Source organism: Eumetopias jubatus, unplaced genomic scaffold, assembly GCF_037043125.1.
Source record: "Eumetopias jubatus isolate StellerSeaLion01/CBP00866 unplaced genomic scaffold, mEumJub1_p1.0 scaffold_11, whole genome shotgun sequence".
Classification (NCBI taxonomy): domain Eukaryota; kingdom Metazoa; phylum Chordata; class Mammalia; order Carnivora; family Otariidae; genus Eumetopias; species Eumetopias jubatus.
In genome coordinates, this window is record NW_028274817.1 from 84,194,913 (window position 1) to 84,215,597 (window position 20,685).

At 38.8% G+C, this 20,685-nt stretch overlaps 1 protein-coding gene across 2 annotated transcripts in view; it reads left to right on the top strand.

Moving 5' to 3' along the window:
- Positions 1 to 20,685, top strand: part of DGKK (diacylglycerol kinase kappa) — a 150,236-nt gene that overhangs the window by 104,817 nt on the left and 24,734 nt on the right. For both annotated transcript variants that reach the window (XM_088029012.1, XM_088029013.1), the window contains exons 9-14: positions 1,326 to 1,509; positions 2,231 to 2,339; positions 3,096 to 3,235; positions 4,120 to 4,201; positions 6,244 to 6,335; positions 7,378 to 7,477. In XM_088029012.1, coding sequence (XP_087885138.1) covers positions 1,326 to 1,509; positions 2,231 to 2,339; positions 3,096 to 3,235; positions 4,120 to 4,201; positions 6,244 to 6,335; positions 7,378 to 7,477 — 707 coding nt within the window. The remainder of the gene's footprint in view (positions 1 to 1,325; positions 1,510 to 2,230; positions 2,340 to 3,095; positions 3,236 to 4,119; positions 4,202 to 6,243; positions 6,336 to 7,377; positions 7,478 to 20,685) is intronic.

The window sequence follows — 20,685 nt, forward strand, 5'->3', positions numbered from 1 at the left end:
TTCAGGGAGAATAACTACTTCCAAGCTATGCTACTGAAGGGACATAGCAGACTCCCCTTATAGCTGTGAGTCCTAGCAAGCTCTGAAAATTTGGTGCCTGACTGCCTAACTGGCTAAGGATGCCTTCAAGGTCTACTGGCTAGTGAGTAGGAATTGGCCCATAGAGGAAGCCTGCTTTAGGTTTTTCCAGGCAAAACAGCTATGAAATCTGCTCATGTCAGCAGTATTCTTCCAGGATACAAAAAATGGGACAACTCAACCCACCTCCCTCCCTATGCCCCGCACCATTCGGGAGTGGACCACATGCCTTTTGCCCTTTGCATTTCTTTTGCTGGGGTATTCCTGGCAAGTCACAAAAGTTTAGGGGCTCATGATTTGTCTACCGTCTCCTAGGGGGCCATTGCTCACTGCCTGTCTCCCTGCCAACAAGCTCTAAGACTCAGCATGAGCGGGCAGGCATTGGCAATTTAGACTGCTGTAACTCCACTTCCCTATAGGGAACTTCAGAGTTAGGAATTATTAAAAGCCTTTCTCTTGTTCAGACAATTTCCCTATAGTCTTGTTTCCCCTGAAAGTTGGTGTGATAACTGGGATTGCTCTGCCAGAGCCTTGGAGGAGTGATTAAATCTCCCACCTTCTTCCCACATTGATATGTTCTGTCATTAGCTCCTGACTAAAAGACAGCCTTTCCCTCCTCCTCTCTCCTTACCTGGCACATTCTCACTGTGAGAACTGAGCTATCCCAGGCAAAGAGAGAACTAATTGGTATTCTGATCCTCCTCTTGGGCGATCAATCCTCTCCTTCTTCAGTTCCCCACCAGTGTTTTATTAATCCTTCGTTGTGGCACCAATTTCCTTAATCTTTGTGTTCCAACATACTACTGTGTATGAGTCTGTTCCCCCAGCTTGGGGGCAGGGGCTATACCCCTAGCAGTATCTAGCATGATGATTGGTATGTAGTAATTGCTCAGCAAATGTTTGCCTGGCAACAGTTGGGCAGACATTAAATGAAAACCCCTTTGGGTTGTGTTCTGAATTCCCCTCTACTTCTCAGTCTCAGGAGACTGGAGCATAAGGAAACTCTGAGAGTTGTTGGTTATGTCTTTTTGCCTTACTTGTGGTGATTGTATCATGGGTGTTTGCATATATCTAAACTCATTAAACTGTATATATTAAATATGTGTAGTTCTTTGTTTATCAATTATACCTCAATAAAGCTGTTTTTAAAAAGTCTTTGCAAAATATAATGTCAAGTTGTGTCTTATTTCCATCTCAATGGCCCTTTTCTTTTTTCTCCTTTTCTTTTTATTGTGTGCATGTATCAGGCCAATTAGTAGTATCTTCAGACTTCTGGAACCTCGATTGGTCATCAGCCTGTTCATGTCCCCTTCTCATCTTCATCAACTCCAAAAGTGGCGATCACCAAGGGATCGTCTTCCTCCGAAAATTCAAACAATACCTTAACCCGTCTCAAGTTTTTGACCTGTCGAAGGGTGGACCTGAAGCCGGGTAAGCATGGGCCAAGGGATATAGTTGGGTATATAGAAGGGACACTTCACGCTATACATTCTAGACTAGGATAGGTTTCCTGGAATCAGTTCTAGTACCTGGGCAGGAAAGATATATTTTCTCAAGTCAGGACGCAGACACATAACTTCAGAGTATTTGGGGTTTGGCTTGTTGGAGGATTTTTAGCCCTCTTCCAGAAATCCCTTCAAGCCCATGCCATGCTCTCAGATTTGTTCCACATTTCCTGGTTGGAAGAAGTCTATGTCTCCTGACCTCAGAGGAAGAGGCAAATGGGCATTGCTGTTCACCTTTCCTGTCCCTCACTCTTTCCTGGGGCCAAATAGATATATCTCCACTATAGACCTGTTTTACTTATGGACCATCTGGCTGTTCAGCTCTGGTTTCTGTGAAGCCACTGGCCACTGTGCAAGGCATTCTTCTTGGGCCTCAGCAAGTGGGTTTAGCTAGGTTACTAGTAGCTTCCAGAGCAAGGGTAGGCATAGAAGAGTGTGGGATGAAGCAAGGCCTCATCTCCACGATTGCTTATGGGAGCATTGCCTGTGATATTAGGTACACAGAGAGATAGGAGCTAAGTGAAAGAAGACAGGTAGCCTGTTAGCAGGATGCAGAAGCAGTAGTCCTTAGCTCCTGGCACAGTATAGAAAAGAGTTGTAAAACCTAGCAGTTCATGAAATGACTCCCCTTCCTCTCTTTCTTTCAGGCTATGCATGTTCAAGAATTTTGCTCGTTTTCGCATTGTGGTTTGTGGTGGAGATGGCAGCGTGAGCTGGGTCTTATCTCTGATTGATGCCTTTGGATTACATGAAAGGGTGAGTTCCTAGCTGACTCAGTTCAGCCATTGCTAGAGAGACTGGGGGTATGAAGCAGCTCGTCCCAAAAAGTCCCCGGTCTTCACTCTCCTTACCTATATCACACATGTTTTCCACTGGTTTCATAGTCAACCTGACAGATTCCCAATCTAAGCTTCCTCACCTAAACAATTTCCTGTGGGAAAGAGAAATGAGGGAGTTAGTAGAAAGAATGAGCAGCGCTTTATTCCCCAGGCCCCAGAGTAAAGATTTGAAGGGAAGGAGAGCAAGCAAAACAGAAGCGGCTTCAGGCCGCATTCAGCCCCCAATTTCCTTCCCCTCCTGAGGCTACTGATTTTCTTGCCTGAGTCACAAAAGTAGCCAAAACTTTCCTCTCACTTTCCCCTCTCTCCCTAGATAGCTCCCTGCTCTTCTGACTCTAGTAGCTTTGTCTCCCAAGGTACCTTATCTCCTCGGCCAAGCCTTGATAGAAATTTGTGGCTATACTTCTCTTTCATAAGCTATCTATAAATATTGGCATATTCCAACCTTTCCCTGTACTGAGTAGGTTCTGCATTGTCGAGAATGGGGCCAAACTTTTTAAGAAAAAGTTCACTCAGCATCAGATATCTTCCTACTACACTTCCTAAAATCAGAAGTCTCTTATTGCCACTGACTTTGAGACCACTATCTTTCCCAAGGAGCACCTTCTGGGTTCTTTTATGGGTGGATCTTGGTAGGACTGACTGAAAATTGTGCCTGGTTTTGTTCTTGCAGTGTCAGTTGGCAGTCATCCCACTTGGAACTGGCAATGATCTGGCCCGTGTCCTAGGCTGGGGTGCGTTCTGGAACAAAAACAAGTCACCTGTGACCATCCTCAACAGAGTGGAGCAGGCTAGTGTGAGGATTCTAGACAGGTGAGTGGCTGAAAGATCAGGTCGTTGTGCTTATTCCAGTCCCATATCGGTTACTCTCAATTACATCATCTCATTCCTTTCTGGCTTCAGTGCAGGGCAGTTTTGGGGGGCCTTGTCTATTAAGAAGTCAGGGTCTACCATGTATCCTTTAGACATCACTAAAGCCCCTCTTCACACTTAAAAGATCCTAAAGCAGGAGCCCCTCAGGTAAATTTAAAGGGTTCTGTAAACTGCCTTCAATCTGCATAGCTAATTATCTATATAAGCACATTTTTTTTCTTGGAAGTGATTCTATCTTTCTGTTCTATTCTAGAATAGTATAGAAACTATTCTATAGCTTCATCAGTTTTTCAAAGAAACTAAAAAAAAATTAGGGTTCAGAAACAATTGGCCTAGACTGTCTTTGCTCTAGAGAAGAATGAGTATTGCCATCCTATCTCCTGAGAAGAAGAGATAGGGTCAATGCTGGGTCATAGTATTTGATTCATGGCTGCCCATAAGAATATTCTGGGAAGCTTTTTCAAGGTACCAAGCTGAGCCCACCACAAAGACTCTTCTTCAGTCCATCTTGGGTAGGGCCCTGGTATATGTATTTTATAAAAGCACTTGAGGTAATCTTGATAGTTAACTCTCTGGTTGAAAAGCACTGCCCTCTGACCCTATGATGGAATTCTTTCCATCACACTGGCCTCGAGAAGTCATGAGGCAGAGGCCCCAATTGCAGTATATCTTGAGATCAGGTGACCTGAGATAGTGTGGACATCACTACAACTCATCTTCCCCCACCACATAAACATTTTGACCTTTTCCTTGACATGTGAAGCATTGATGACAGCCTGTGATGAAACAGAGCCCTAAATATCTGTCTTTGACCTTCATTTCAGATGGAGTGTGATGATCCGTGAGACTCCCAGACAAACCCCATTGCTAAGAGGACAGGTTGAAATGGATGTACCCCGATTTGAGGTAACTACTGCCCAGCTGTAATTCAGGCCAACATCTTTATTACACAGTGAAATAATAGGCAAAACCCAGAGAGAAGCTTTTGTATTGTCCATGGGCTCAATAAGGATGAGATCACTGAGGACTGGAGACAGGCCAATCAGCAGCTTTTACTAAGAATTGTGTTAGGCATTGGGGATATAATTCATTCAACCATTTACTTATTCATTCATTCAAAATATGTACGGAAAATATTTATGGATTCCCTACTATGTGTGAGATACTGTTCTGGGAGCTGTTCTTATGTACTAGTGGGTAACAAAGAATGACACAGTTCATGTTGTCATGGAGTTCATAGTCTAGTAATAGAAACAATAGTTTTAATAAAATAGTATGAGTGTTAGTATATAAGGAAGTAGAGAGGGGTGTGAACACCCAGCAGGTGTACCAAACCCAGTCTGGGGGAAATCAAGAAAAGCTTCTCAGAAGAGCCATTTCAGAAAAGATTGAAGGACCAGAGGGAGTCAATCAGGATAGCAAGAAAGAGGAGGCCTGTTCCAGACAGACTGAATAGTGCGTGTTGTTCCAAAGGCAAGACAGAGCATAGAATATTCACAGAATGGAATGGAATATTCACATACATTTATTAATGGCTAAGGCATTAGGGGTCAGGGAGGAGAAAGGCAGGGAGAATGACTAAAGATGAGGCTGGAGAAGCAATCAGGGGCCAGGCCAGGAAAGAAACCATTAATCCATGGTAGGAAGTTTGGGCTTTTATCCTAATGAGACTTATAGAAGGATTTTTTTCGTATATTATTATGAGAATTTTCAAATATACTAGCTTCTTGAATTCAATAGTAGAATTAGTTAAGACTCTAGCCTACAGGATGTAACTCTCAAAGACAGAAAAAGGCTTATTTCAATATAAATGATATTTTATTGGCCATCTACTATATGTATATCACAGTACATATTATTAGGCATTATATTAAAGTTTGAGATATATAATACCAATAAGCATGCAAACATATATATATATATAATGGTAGAGTCTACCATTAACATTTCATGGCTTTATCACATATCTGTGCATCTATCCATTCTGCTATCTAATAGTATTCTGCTATCTAATAGAAGTGTTTTAAGCAGAAGAGTTTCATGATACATGGAAAAACAATTGAAAGAATAAAGACTAGAGGCAAGGAGAAAAGAGAAGAGATGCAATTGTCTAGGCAAAAAATGATGATGATTTGGACTGGTGAAGTGGTAACAAGGATAAGGAGATGTGGGCATATTTAAGACATATGGGAGGGATAGAATCATCAGGACTTGATAGACGTTTGAATGTAGGAGGTGATGGGAGAGGGAGGAGTAGAAGCTGTAGTTAAGAATACAGACTCGGGCACCTGGCTGGCTCAGTTAGTAGAGCATGTGACTCTCAATCTCAGGGTCATGAGTTCAAGCCCCACATTGGGCAAGAAGCCTAGAAAAAAAAATACAGACTCAAGAGGCAGACTACCTGGAATCAAATCCTGGCTCTGCCACTTATCAGCTACCCCTTTCCTGTGCCTCAGTTTGCTGTTCTGTGAAATGGAGTTATTATAAGGACTACATAAGAAAATACTTATATATATAGCTTAGAACAGAGCCTGGTACATAGTAAGTACTATATAGTGAATGCTATTATTATTACTTATATTATTATAATAAGAGGTAACACTCTGGCATTGGAAAGATGTGGGTTCAAATCCCAGATCTATTATTTACTAGCTAGGCAATACGAGATTGTTTGTTCATTTGAAATATGGAAGAAAAAGTTACCTTCATGAGTTTTTGAGAATCATTTAAATGAGAGCAAGCAATATATATCTCTTATTTTTAGAATGACTATAGATCTAAGATTATCTATGGGGCTCCTCAACAAGAATTCTTCGACTGTAATTATGTTCAGAGAAGCAGTTGAGTTGTTGGTAAAGAGTCAGTAGGAAATAATGAGGGGATAAGGATGGGCAGCAGACTATGTCCCAGTCCTTAGATTCCAGGGCTGAACACTCCTTTCTCCCTAGGCTGCTGCTATCCAACATCTAGAATCTGCAACCACTGAGCTGAACAAAATCCTGAAGGCCAAGTACCCCACAGAGATGATCATCGCAACCAGGTCAGTCTTCCTTTACCTTTCAAACTGGGGTGCTTTTTGCCCTTCATGGTCTGCTCCTCAGTCAGAGAAGGAGCTCATTTTGATAGCTTGGGGTACTGAAGCCAAGGAAAGTGTCAAATTTCTCCCAAATCAAACCTCCTGAATGGAAAGTTTAGGAAAAAATAGATGAGATTGAGAAGAGGGCTCCTGCTAGTCCAAAAAGACAAAATTACAAGCCAGAGATTTGGAAGGATTACAGAAGGGAAACAACATTCCACACTATTCAAGAGCATAACATAACTCCCTGCAGTAGGGAAACCTTGCTTTCCATCTGACACTGGGAAAGGTCTCTGTAGAACTGTTGACAGCTGCTTTCTCATATCCTAAACAACACATTCTGCCCTTCCAAATATATGGGTCATTCATTCCTCCTGGGACACTTTGGATGGTTCCTGATGAGTCTGCTATATTCTCCTTTGATAAACACCCCCCCACCCAAGGACAGTCCTCCCAAAGTCATTATGTCTGTATTAAATTATATGGGCCCTTGAACCATAGCTGATTTGACCCGGGGTGAAAACCTGACCCAAGTTGGAGCAATCGAATTTTCTTTTCTGGAAATTCCAAATTTAGGGCTAAGAAATTCTAGGTAAAGGGGCGCTTGGGTGGCTCAGTTGGTTAAGCGACTGCCTTCGGCTCAGGTCATGATCCTGGAGTCCTGGGATCAAGTCCCGCATCGGGCTCCCCGCTCAGCGGGGAGTCTGCTTCTCCCTCTGACCCTCTTCCCTCTCGTGCTATCTCTCATTCTCTCTATCTCAAATAAATAAAATCTTTAAAAAAAAAGAAATTCTAGGTAAACTCTCTTAGGTACTCATGTATTTGACCATATATACAGGAAGAAATGGAAAACCAAAGGGAGAGGGGAGAGGAAGGAGAGGGAGAGAAGACAGATCAGGAAAGAGATACAGAAGGAAAGAGAAGGTGGAAGATGGACTTCGTAAGAGAGGAGGGCTCTGGACCTCATGGTCCATATCACGTTGTCCCTTCTGTCTTATCTTTGCAGGTTCCTGTGCTCAGCAGTGGAAGATTTTGTGGTGGATATTGTAAAGGCCTGGAGTCGGATAAAAGAGAACAATACAGCTATAGAATCTGTGATTCTGAAAGTTAGTTTCCATTCCTTTTATCTTGCATGCTTTGTGGAGCCAGAGCCTCCTTTTTATCTTTTATTTTTTAATTTATTCTTTTAATTCTAGTATAATTAACATACACTATTATGTTAGTTTCAGGTGTACAACATAGTGATTCGACTATTCTATACATTACTCAGTGCTCATCATGTTAAGTGTACTCTTAATCCTGTTCTTCTATTTCACCCATCCCCCCACCACCTCCCCTCTGGTAACCATCAGTTTGTTCTCTATACTTAAGAGTCTGTTTTTTGGTTTGTTTATTTTTTCTTTGTTCATTTGTTTTGTTTCTTAAACTCCACATAAGAATGAAATCACATGGTATTTGTCTTTCTCTTGCTGACTTATTTCACTTAGTATTGTACCCTCTAGATCCACCCATGTTTTGTAAATGGCAAGATTTCATTACTTTTTATGGATGAGTAATATTCCATTGTACGTATATAACACATCTTCTTTATCCACTTATCCATGGATGGACACTTGGCTATTGTAAATAATGCTGCAATAAACATAAGGGTGCATGTATCTTTTCAAATTAGTATTTTCATTTTCCTTGGGTAAATATCCAATTACTAGATCCGATGGTAATTCTATTTTTAATTTTTTGAGGAACCTCTATAGTGTTTTCCAGAGTGGCTGCACCAGTTTGTATTCCCACCAACAGTGTAAGAGGGTTCCCCTTTCCCCACATCCTCACCAACACCTGTTGTTTCTTGTGTTGTTGATTTTAGCCACTCTGACAGTTGTGAGGTGATAGCTCATTGTAGTTTTGATTTGTATTTCCCTGATGATGAGTGATATTGAGCATCTTTTCAAGTGTCTGTTGGCCATCTGGATGTCTTCTTTGGAGAAATATCTGTTCATGTCTTCTGGCCATGTTTTAATTGGGTTATTGGTTTTTTTAGATGTTGAGTTGTTTCAGTTCTTTATATATTTTGGATACTAACGCTTTATCAGACTTGTCATTTGTAAATATCTTCCTCCATTCCATAGGTAGACTTATGTTTTGTTGATTATTTCCTTCACTGTGCAGAGCTTTTTATTTTGATGTAGTCCCAATATTTTATTTTTGCTTTTATTTTCCTTGTCTAAGGGGACCTATCTAGAAAAAAGTTGCTATGGCTGATGTCAGACAAGTTACTGTCTGTGCTCTCTTCTAGGATTTTTATGGTTTCATGTCTCACATTTAGGTCTTTCATCGATTTTGAACTTGTTTTGTGTATGGCATAAGAAAGTGGTCTAGTTTCTTTCTTTTGCATGTTAATGCAAAAGTTTTCCCAACACAGTTTGTTGAAGAGACAGTCTTTTTCCCATTGGATATTCTTTCCTGCTTTGTTGAAGATTAACTGACCATATAATTATGGGTTTACTTCTGGGTTTTTTATTCTGTTCCACAGATCTATGCGTCTATTTTTGTGCCAGTATCATACTGTTCTAATTACTACAGCTTTGTAATATAACTTGAAGTCCAGAATTATGGTGCCTCCAGCTTTGCTTTTCTTTCTCAAGATTGCTTTGGCTATTGTGGGTCTTTTGTGGTTCTGTACAAATTTTAGGATTGTTTGTTCCAGTTTGTGAAAAATACTGTTGGTAATTTGATAGGGATTGCATTAAATGTGTAGATTGCTTTGGGTAGTATAGATATTTTAACAATATTTGTTCTTCCAATCCATGAGCATGGAATGTCTTTCCATTTCTTTGTGTCTTCTTCAATTTCTTTCATTAATGTTTTAGTTTCAGAGTACAGGCCTTTCACTTCTGTGGTTAGGTTTATTCCTAAGTATCTTATTATTTTGGGTACAATTATAAACAGGATTGAATCCTTAATTTCTCTTTCTGTCACTTCGTTATTGGTATATAGAAATGCAACAGACTTCTGTACATTGATTTTGTATCCTGTGACTTTACTGAATTGGTTTACCAGTACTCTCAGTTTTTTGGTGGAGTCTTTCTGGTTTTCTATATATAGTATCATGTCAACTGCAAAAAGTGAACGTTTGACTTCTTCCTTGCCCATTTGGATGCCTTTTATTTCTTTGTGTTGTCTGACTGCTCTGGCTAGGATTTCCAGTACTATGTTGAATAATAGTGGTGAGAGTGGACACTCTTGTCTTGTTCCTGACCATAGCGGAAAAGCTCCCAGTTTTTCCCAAGAATGATGTTAGCTGTAGGTTTTTAATAAGTGACCTTTATTATGTTGAGGTATGTTTGTGGGTTTATTTCTGGGCTCTCTATTCTGTTCTATTGATCTATGTGTCGATTTTTGTTCCAGTACCATACTGTTTTGACTACTACAGCTTTGTAGTACATCTTGAAATCTGGGATTGTAATACCTCCACTTTTGTTCTTCTTTCTCAGGATTGCTCTGGCTATTCAGGGTCTTTTGTCATTCCATACAAATTTTAGGATTATTTGTCCTAGTTCTGTGAAAAATGCTGTTGGTAATTTGATAAGGATTGCATTAAATCTGTATATTGCTTTGGGTAGTATGGACATTTTAACAATATTTGTTTTCCCAATCCAAGAACATGGAATATCTTTCCATTTGTGTCATCTTTAATTTCACTCATCAGTGTTTTATAGTATTCAGAGCACAGATTTTTTCACTGCCTCGGTTGTTTATTTTATTATTTTGTGCAATTGTAAATGGGATTGTTTTCTTAATTTCTCTTTCTGCCACATCCTTATTAGTATATGGATTGCTTTAGATAGATTTTGTATTCTGCTACTTTACTGAATTCATTTATCTGCCCTAGTAGTTTTTTGGTGGAGTCTTTAGGGTTTTCTATATACAATATCATTTCATCTGCAGATAGTGAAAGTTTTACTTCTTCCTTAGCGGTTTGGATTCCTTTTATTTCTTTTTGTTTTCTGATTGCTGTGGCTAGGACTTCCAGTACTATGCTGAATAAAAATAATGAGAGTGGACATCCTTGTCTTGTTCCTGATCTTGGGGAAGAGCTCTGTTTTTCACCATTTACTATGATGTTGACTGTGGGCTTTTCATATATGGCCTTTATTATGTTGAGGTATGTTCCCTCTAAATCTACTTTGTTAAGGATTTTTATCATAAGTGGATGTGTACTTTGTTAGATGCTTTTTCTATATCTGCTGAAATGATCATACGGTTTTTATCCTTTCTATTGTTGATGTGATGTATCACATTGATTAATTTGCAAATATTGAATCACCCTTGCATCCAAGGAATAAATCCTACTTGATTGTGGTGAATGATTTTTTAATGTACTGTTGGATTCAGTTTACTAATATTTTGTTGAAGATTTTTGAATCTATGTTCATAAGAGATATTGGCCTGTAGTTCTCTTTTTTTATATTGTTTTTATTTGGTTTTGTTATCAGACTAATGCTCGCCTCATAGAATGAATTTGGAAGCTTTCCTTCCTCTTATGTTTTTTGGAATAGTTGAGAAGAATGTGTTTTAACTTTCCTGTAAATGTTCGGTAGAATTCACCTATGAAATCAGCTGGTCCTGGACTTTTGTTTGTTGGAAATTTCTTCATTGCTGATTCAATTTAATTGCTGGTAATCAGTCTGTTCAAATTTTCTATTTCTTCCTCGTTCAGTTAAGGAAGGTGATTTGTTTCTAGGAATTTATCTTTTTCTTCTAGGTTGTCCAATTTGTTGGCATATAATTCTTCATAATATTCCCTCATAATCCTTTGTATTTCTGTGTTGTCAGTTGTTATTTCTCCTCTTTCATTTCTGATTTTGTTTATTTATTCCTCTCCCTCTTTTTTTTTTTTTTGATGAGTCTGGTTAGTTTATTTATAAAATTTAGTTTGTCTTTTCAAAGAACCACCTCCTGGTTTCATTGATCTGCTCTATTGGTTGTTTAGTTTCTATTTCATTTATTCTGCTCTAATTTTTATTATTTTCTTCCTTGTACTGTTTTTGAATTAGGTTTTCTTTTTTCTATCTCCTTTAGATGTAAGGTTAGGTTTTTGAGATTTTTGAGATTTGAGATTTTTCTTGCTTCTTGAGGTAGGCCTGTATTGCTATAAACTTCCCTCTTATAACAGCTTTTCCTGTATCCCAAAGAGTCATGACTTTGTGTGTTCATTTTCATTTGTCTCCATGTATTTTTTCTTATGTCCCCTGACCTATTCATTGTTTAGTAGCATGCTATTTAACCTCCTTGTATTTTTCTTTCCTGATTTTGTCCAGTGGTTGATTTCTAGTTTCACAGCACTGTGTAAGAAAAGATGCATGATATGACTTCAATCATTTTGATTTTGTTGAGACTTGTTTCATGGCTTAACATGTGATCTATCTAGAGAATATTCCATGTGCACTTGAAAAGAATGTGTATTCCACTGTTTTAGGATAGAATATTCTAAATATATCTGTTAGATCCATCTGGCCCAAATTGTCATTTAAGCCACAGTTTCCTTGTTGATCTTCTCTTGGATGGTTTATCCATTGATATGTGACTTGTTAAAATGCCTGCTATTATGTATCACTATCAATTACTTCCTTTATGTTTTTTTCATTTATTCACAATTTATTTTTTCAAAGAGGTAAAGCACTTGGCTGTTTGATACAGATACACCTCTATTTAAACCACTAAAGGATGGTTTCTGTAATTTGCAACCAAATGTATTCCTTGCTGATTTATATAGCTTTTTTTTTTGCATTATACTTTTTTAATTCAATTAATTAACATATAATGTATTATCGGTTTCAGAGGTACAGGTCTGTGATTCATCAGTCTAATATAATACTCAGTGCTCATTACATCACATGCCCTCATTAATGTTCATCATTCAGTTATGCCATCATTACACCCCCCTCCCTCCAGCAACCCTCAGTTTGTTTCCTATGATTAAGAGTCTCTTATGGTTTGTCTCCCTCTCTGTTTTCATCTTGTTTTATTTTTCCCTCTTTTCCCCTATAATCCTCTGTTTTGTTTCTTAAATTCCACATATCAGTGAGATCATGTAATAATTGTCTTTCTCTGATTGACTTATTTCACTTAGCACAATACCATCTAGTTCCATCCAGTCATTGCAAATGGCAAGATTTCATTTTTGATGGCTGCGTAATATTCCTGTGTGTGTGTGTGTGTGTGTGTGTGTGTGTGTGTGTGTGTGTGTGTACCAGATCTTCTTTATCCACTCATCTGTCAATGGACATCTGTGCTCTTTCCATAGTTTGGCTATTGTGGACATTGCTGCTATACACATTGGGGTGCAGGTGCCCCTTCAGATTACTACATTTGTATTGTTGGGGTAAATACCCAGCAGTGCAATTGCTGGGTCGTAGGGTAGCTCTATTTTCAACTTTTTGAGGAACCTCTATACTGTTTTAAAGAGTGGCTGCAATACCTTGCATTGCCACCAACAGTGTAAGAGGGTTCCCCTTTCTCCACATCCTTGCCAACATTTGTTGTTTCCTGTTTTTAGTTTTAGCCATTCTGACTGGTATGAGGTGGTATCTCATTGTGGTTTTGATTTGTATTTCCCTGATACCAAGTGATGTGGAACATTTTTTCATGTGTCTGTTGGCCATTTGTAGATCTTCTTTGGAGGAATATCTGCTCATGTCTTCTGCCCATTTCTTGACTGGATTATTTGGTTTTGGGGTGTTAAGTTTGATAAGTTCTTTATATATCTTTGATACTTGCCCTTTATCTGATATGTCATTTGCAAATATCTTTTCTCATTCCATCAGTTGTCTTTTGGTTTTGCTGACTATTTCCTTTGCTGTGCAAAAGCTTTTTATCTTGATGAAGTCCCAATGGTTATTTTTTGCCTTTGTTTCCCTTGCCTTTGAAGACGTGTCTAGCAAGAAGTTGCTGCAGCTCAGGTTGAAGAGGTTGCTGCCTGTGTTTTCCTCTAGGATTTTGATGGATTTCTGTCTCACATTTAGGTCTTTTAACCATTTTGAGTCTATTTTTGTGTATGGTGTAAGGAAATGGTCCAGTTTCATTCTTCTGCATGTGGTTCTCTACTTTTATGAACATCATTTGTTAAAGAGACTGTCTTTTTTCCACTGAGTATCCATTCCTGCTTTGTCAAAGATCAGTTGACCATAGCGTCGAGGGTCCATTTCTGGGTTCTCCATTCTGTTCCATTGATCTGTGTGTCTGTTTTTGTGCCAGTACCATACTGTCTTGATGATTACAGCTTTGTAATAGAGCTTGAAGTCGGGAATTGTGATGCCACCAGTTTTGGTTTTCTTTTTCAACATTCCTTTGGCTATTCAGTGTCTTCTGGTTCCATACAAATTTTAGGATTAAAATTTATGTTCCAGCTCTGTGAACAAAGTTGATGGTATTTTGATAGGGATTGCATTGAATGTGTAGATTGCTCTAAGTAGTCTAGACATTTTAACAATATTTATTCTTCCAATCCATGAGCATGGAATGTTTTTCCATTTCTTTGTGTCTTCCTCACTTTCTTTCATGAGTGTTCTATAGTTTTCTGAGTAAAGATCTTTTGCCTCTTTGGTTAGGTTTATTCCTAGCTATCTTATGGCTTTTGATGCAAATGTAAATGGGATTGATTCCTTGATTTCTCTTTCTTCTGCCTCATTGTTAGTGTATAGAAACGCAACTGATTTCTGTGCATTGATGTTTATATCCTGCCACTTTGCTGAATTCCTGTATGAGTTCTAGCAATTTTGGGGTGGAGTCTTGGGTTTTCCACATAGAGGATCATGTCATCTGCAGAGTGAGAGTTTGACTTCTTCTTTGCCAATTCGGATGTCTTTTATTTCTTTTTTTGTCTGATTGCTGAGGCTACGACTTCTAGTACCACGTTGAACAACAGTGGTGATAACGGACATCCCTGTTGTATTCCTGACCTTAGGGGAAAAGCTCTCAGTTTTTCCCCATTGAAAATGATATTCACTGTGGGCTTTTTGTAGATGGCTTTTATGATATTGAGGTATGTTCCCTCTATCCCTACACTGTGAAGAGTTTTAATCAAGAAAGGATGCTGTACTTTGTCAAATGCTTTTTCTGCATCTATTGAGAGGATCATATGCTTCTTGTTTTTCTTTTATTATGTAATGTATCACATTGATTCATTTGCAGATGTTGAACTACCCTTGCAGCCCAGGAATAAATCCTGCTTGGTCATGGTGAATAATCCTTTTAATGTACTGTTGGATCCTATTGGCTAGTATTTTGGTGAGAATTTTTGCATCCATGTTCATCAGGGATATTGGTCTATAATTCTCCTTTTTGGTGGGGTCCTTATCTGGTTTTGGGATTAAGGTCATGCTGACCTCATAGAAAGAGTTTGGAAGTTTTCCTTCCATTTCTATTTTTGAAACAGTTTCAGAAGAATAGGTGTCAATTCTTCTTTGAATGTTTGGTACAATTCCCCTGGGAAGCCCTCTGGCCCTGCGCTCTTGTTTGTTGGGAGATTTTTTATTACTGCTTCAATTTCCTTGCTGGTTATGGGTCTGTTCAGGTTTTCTATTTCTTCCTGTTTCAGTTTTGGTAGTTTATGTGTCTCTAGGAATACAACCACTTCTTCCAGACTGTTTAATTTGCTGGCATATGGTTGCTCATAATATGTTCTTATAATTGTTTGTATTTCTTTGGTATTGGTTGTGATCTCTCTTCTTTCATTCACGATTTTATTTATTTGGATCATTTCTCTTTTCTTTTGGATAAGTCTGGCCAGAGGTTTATCAATCTTATTAATTCCTTCAAAGAACCAGCTCTTAGTTTCGTTGATCTGTTCTACTATTCTTTCACTTTCTATTTCATTGATTTCTGCTCTGATCTTTATTATTTCTCTTCTCCTGCTTGGTTTAGGCTTCATTTGTTGTTCTTTCTCCACGTCCTTTAAGTGTAAGGTTAGGTTGTGTATTTGAGACCTTTCTTGTTTTTTTGAGAAAGTCTTGTATTGCTATATACTTCCCTCTTAGGACCGCCTTTGCTGCATCCCAAAGATTTTGAACAGTTGTGTTTTCATTTTCATTGGTTTCCATGAATTTTTTTTAATTCTTTAATTTCCTGGTTGACCCATTCTTTCTTTAGTAGGATGCTCTTTAGCCTCCATGTATTTGAGTTCTTTCCAACTTTCCTCTTGGGACTGAGTTCCAGTTTCAAAGCACTGTGGTCTGAAAATATGCAGGGAATGATCCCAATCTCTTGGTACCAATTGAGACCTAGTTTGTGACCCAGTATGTTATCTATTCTGAGGAATGTTCCATGGGCACTAGAGAAGAATGTGTATTCTGTTGTGTTAGGATGGAATGTTCTGAATATGTGTGAAGTCCATCTTGTCCAGCGTGTCATTCAAAGCCCTTACTTCCTTGTTGATCTCCTGCTTAGATGATCTGTCCATTGCAGTGAGGGGGGTGTTAAATTCCCCTACTATTATTGTATTATTATCAATGTGTTTCTTTAATTTTGTTATTAATTGGCTTATATAATTGGCTGCTCCCATGTTAAGGGGCATAAATACTTGCAATTGTTAGATCTTCTTGTTGGATAGACCCTTTAATTATGATATAGTGCCCTTCCTCATCTCTTATTCCACTCTTTGGTTTAAAATCTAATTTGTCTGATATAAGGATTGCCACCCCATCTTTCTTTTGATGTCCATTAGCATTATAAATGGTTTTTCACCACCTCACTTTAAATCCGGAGGTGTCCTTGGGTCTAAAATGAGTCTCTTGCAGATAGCATATGGATGGGTCTTGCTTTTTTATCCAATCTGATACCCTGTGTCTTTTGATTGGGGCATTTAACCCATTTACATGCAGAGTAACTATTGAAAGATATGAATTTAATGGCATTGTATTACCTGTAAATTGACTGTTTCTGTATATTGTCTCTGTTCCTTTCTGGTCTATGTTACTCTTGGGCTCTCTCTTTGCTTAGAAGATCCCTTTTAACATTTCTTGTAGGGCTGGTTTGGTGATCACAAATTCTTTCAGTTTCTGTCTGTCCTGGAAGCTTTTTATCACTCTTATTTTGAATGACAGCCTAGCTGGATAAAGTATTCTTGGCTCCATATTTTTCCCATTTAGCACCCTGAATATATCATGCCAGTCCTTTTTGGCCTGCCAGGTCTCTGTGGATAGGTCTGCTGCCAATCTAATGTTTCTACCCTTGTAGGTTAAGACCTTTTGTCCCAAGGTCCTTTCGGGATTTTCTCTTTGTCTTTGAGATTTGCAAGTTTTACTAATATATGTCTGGGTGTTGACCTATTTTTATTGATTTTGAGGGGGTTCTCTGTGCCTCCTGGATTTTGATGCCTGTTTCCTTCCCCAAATTATGGAAGTTCTCCACTGTAATTTGCTCCACTATACCTTCTGCCCCCCTCTCTCTTTCCTCTTCTTCTGGGATCCCAATTATTCTAATATTGTTCTGCTTTATGGTATCACTTATCTCTCAAAATCTCCCCTCGTGATCCAGTAGTTGTTTATCTCTCTTTTTCTCAACTTCTTTATTCTCCATCATTTGGTTTTCTATATCGCTAATTCTCTCTTCTGCCCAATGTATCCTAGCAGTTAGGGCCTCCATTTTTTATTGCATCTCGTTAATAGCCTTTTTTGATTTCGACTTGGTTAGATTTTAGTTCTTTTAGTTCTCCAGAAAGGGATTCTCTAGTGTCTTCTACACTTTTTCAAACCCAGCTAGTTTCTTTATAATCATTATTCTGAACTCTTACATCTATTCTGACATCTTACTTACATCCTTACTGATTAGGTCCCTGGCATTCAGTACTGCCTCTTGTTCTCTTTTTTGAGGTGAGTTTTTCTGTCTTGTTATTCTGTCCAGAGAAGAATAGATGAATGTGAGAACAAAATATGAAAATGGCAACAATGACCCCAGAGAAATATACACTAAATGAATCAGAAGAGACCTGAAACTGGGGCAAAAAAATTTTTTTAAAGGAAGAGAATATAATCAGACAGGTGAGCAGAATAGAGCAATACACTGGATTCTGTGTGTATTTTGATAAGTTTTAGAAAACTAGATCCCAAAACTGTAAAGAAAGACATATGTCCAAGAATAAATTTAAATACTATGAAAGGATAGAATGTAACTGTAAAAATGGAAATTAAAAGACAAGAAAAAAGAGGGGAAAAAACAGCAACAAATAAAAGGAAGAGATATAAACAGACAGGTGGACACAATAGAGCAATACACTATTTCCTGAGTGTATATTGGTCAGTTTATTAGAAGAAACTACATCCCAAAATTTTAAGGAAAGAAAAACTTATATATACAAAAATAAAATTAAATATCTTGAAAGGCTAGAATGTAACTGTAAAGATGAAAATTAAATAAGACTTTAACAAAACAAAACAAAAAAGGAAGAAGGGGAAAAAAAGGAAAAAAATATGATCAGACAGGTGAATAGAAGAGAGCCCTACACTAGATTTTGGGTGTACTTTGGTCTATTTGAAGAAACTGCATCCCAAAATTGTAAAGAAATAAAAACATATATATACAAAAATAAGATTAAACACAATGAAGGGATAGAATGTAACTGTAAAAATGAAAATTAAAAAAGGTTTTAAAAAAGAGTTGATAAAATAAATTGGTTGAAAAAAGAAAGCCAAAAATTTTTAAAGAATTAAAGTTGAAAAACTAAAAAATCATGGAGGAAAGGCAATGAATTCTATGTGCTGTATTCCCCTAGTGCTGGAGTTTTGCAGTTCTCAGTGATCAGTAAACTTGGTCTTGGCTGGCTGTTCTTGCTGATCTTCTGGGGGAGGGGCCTGTTGCCGTGGTTCCCAAATGTCTTTGCGGAGGCGGAATTGCCCGGCCCTTGCCAGTCGGGGCTAAGTAATCTGCTCAGGTTTGCTCTCGGAGCTTTTGTTTCCTGCAAGCTTTCTGTGCAGCTTTGGAGGCCGAGAGTGAAAATGGCAGCCTCCCAGTCTCTGCCAGGAGGAGCCGAGAACTCGGGGCCCCACTCCTCAGTGCGCCCCCAGAGAAAAGCAGTCAGTCACTCCAGTCTCCCGGTCTCCGGCCGCACTCCGTGCTCACCCGGCCTGTGACCGAGCGTTTCTATCTCTGGTACCCGACCCCGTGTGGAGTCTCCAAACCCAGCAGATCCCTGCGTGCGCTCCCGCTCTGCTCCTCCCAGGGGAGGAAGGGGAGTCTCCCCGGATCTGCCACTTGTTGGGTTCCTGCTAGAAGAGCAGTGGCCTGACTGTGCCGCGGATCACGGTTTTTGGCAACCCCAAGCTGAGAGCCCACTCCTCGGCTCTGTCTCTGCAGCCGGCTTCCCCGCTCTGATACCTGGGAGCTCTGCTGCACTCAGGCACCCCCGGGTCTTTCTGTGACCCCGAGGGTCCTGAGACCACACTGTCCCAGCGAGGGTTCTGCCCCCCTCCCCAACACCCCCTTGCTTAGCCACCTAAGCGACGTCCCTCACTGGAGCAGACTTCTAAAAGTTCCTATTTAGGCTCCACTGCTCTATCACTTGCCGGTAGCCAGCTTATGGAGACTCCCTCTCCCCGTGATTTATCTTCCCGAATATCGCCTCGGATTCACTTCCCCGCACCTCCTAACCTTGCAGAAAGTGGTTGCTTTTCTATTTGTAGAGTTGCAGCTATTCTTTTCTTAGATCTCTGGTTGAGTTCGTAGGTGTTCAGAATGATTTGATAACTATCTAGCTGAATTCCTGGGACCAGATGAAATTTAGGTCTCCTCCTCTGCCATCTTATAAATAAATCTTCCTTTATGTTTTTTAATAGCTGCTTTATATATTTGGGTGCTCCTCTGTTGGGTGCATAAATATTTACAATTGTTATATCTTCCTGTTGGATTGTTCCTTTTATGATTATATACTGTCTTTCTTTGGCTCTTGTTAGAGTCTTTGTTTTAAACTCTGTTTTGTCCAATATAAGAATTGCTACCCTGGCTTTCTTTTCACTTCTATACTGGCACGATAAATGGTTTTCCACCCCTTAACTTTCAATCTGCATGTGTCTATAGGTCTGAAATGAGTCTCTTATATGCAGCATATAGATGGGTGTTGCTTTTTTATCCACTCTGTCACCCTATGTCCTTTGAATCCATTTACATTCAAAGTAATTATTGAAAGGTATGTACATATTACCATTTTGTTACTCATTTTATGGTTGTTTTTGTACTTCTCTGTTCCTTTCTTCTCTTGCTCTCTTCTCTCGTGGTTTGCTGGCTTTCTTTAGTGATATATTTGGATCCCTTTTTCTTTATTTTTTGCATATCCACTATCAGTTTTTGATTTGTGGTTACCATTAGCTTTGTATGTAACATCTTCTGCATATAGCAATCTATATTAAGTTGATGGTCACTTAAGCTTGAACCCATTCCGAAAGCACTAAATTTTTACCCCTCTCTCACTCCACATTTTAGGTAAATGGTGTCATCCTTTACATTGTTTCATTTTGTGAAACCTTTAACCAATTTTTATAGATACACTTAATTTCACTGCTCTTGTGCTTCCTACTTTTCTTACTCCTGCTTATGGTTTTTCCTTTCCACTCAAAGAGTCTTCTTTAACATTTCTTGTAAGGCTGGTTCAGTGGTGATGAATTCTTTTAACTTTTCTTTGGGAAACTATCTTTCCTTCTATTCTGAACAATAGCCTTGCTAGATAGAGTATTCTTGGCTGCAGGTTTTTTTCTTTCACCACTTTGAATATATTATGGCAGTCCCTTTTGCTCTGTACAGTTTTTGCTGAAAAATCAGCTGATAACCTTATGGATTTATTTTCTTGTATGGAACTGTTTTCTCTGGCTGCTTTTAAAATTCTCTTTATCACTACTTTTTGCCATTTTAATTACTATGTGTCCTGGTGTGGACCTCCTTGGGTTAAGTTTGTTGGGGGCTCTCTGTGCCTCCTGGATCTGGACTTCTGTTTCCTCCCCCAGTTTAAGGTATGTTTTCAGCTATTATTTCTTTAAATAAATTTTCTGCCCTCTTTTCTGTCCCTTCTTCTGGGATCCATATAATGTGAACAGTGTTATGCTTGATGGTGTCACTGTGTTCACTTAATCTGTTCTCATTTTTTATTACTCTTTTTTATTTCCCCTGTTCAGCTTGACTGTTTTCCATTACTCTGTCTTCCAGGTTGCTGATCTGTTCTGCCTCTTCTAGTCTACTATTTATTCCCTCTAGTGTATTTTTAATTTCAGTTATTGAATTTTTCATCTCCAATTAGTTCTTTTTTGTGTTTTCTATCTCTTTGTTGAGGGTC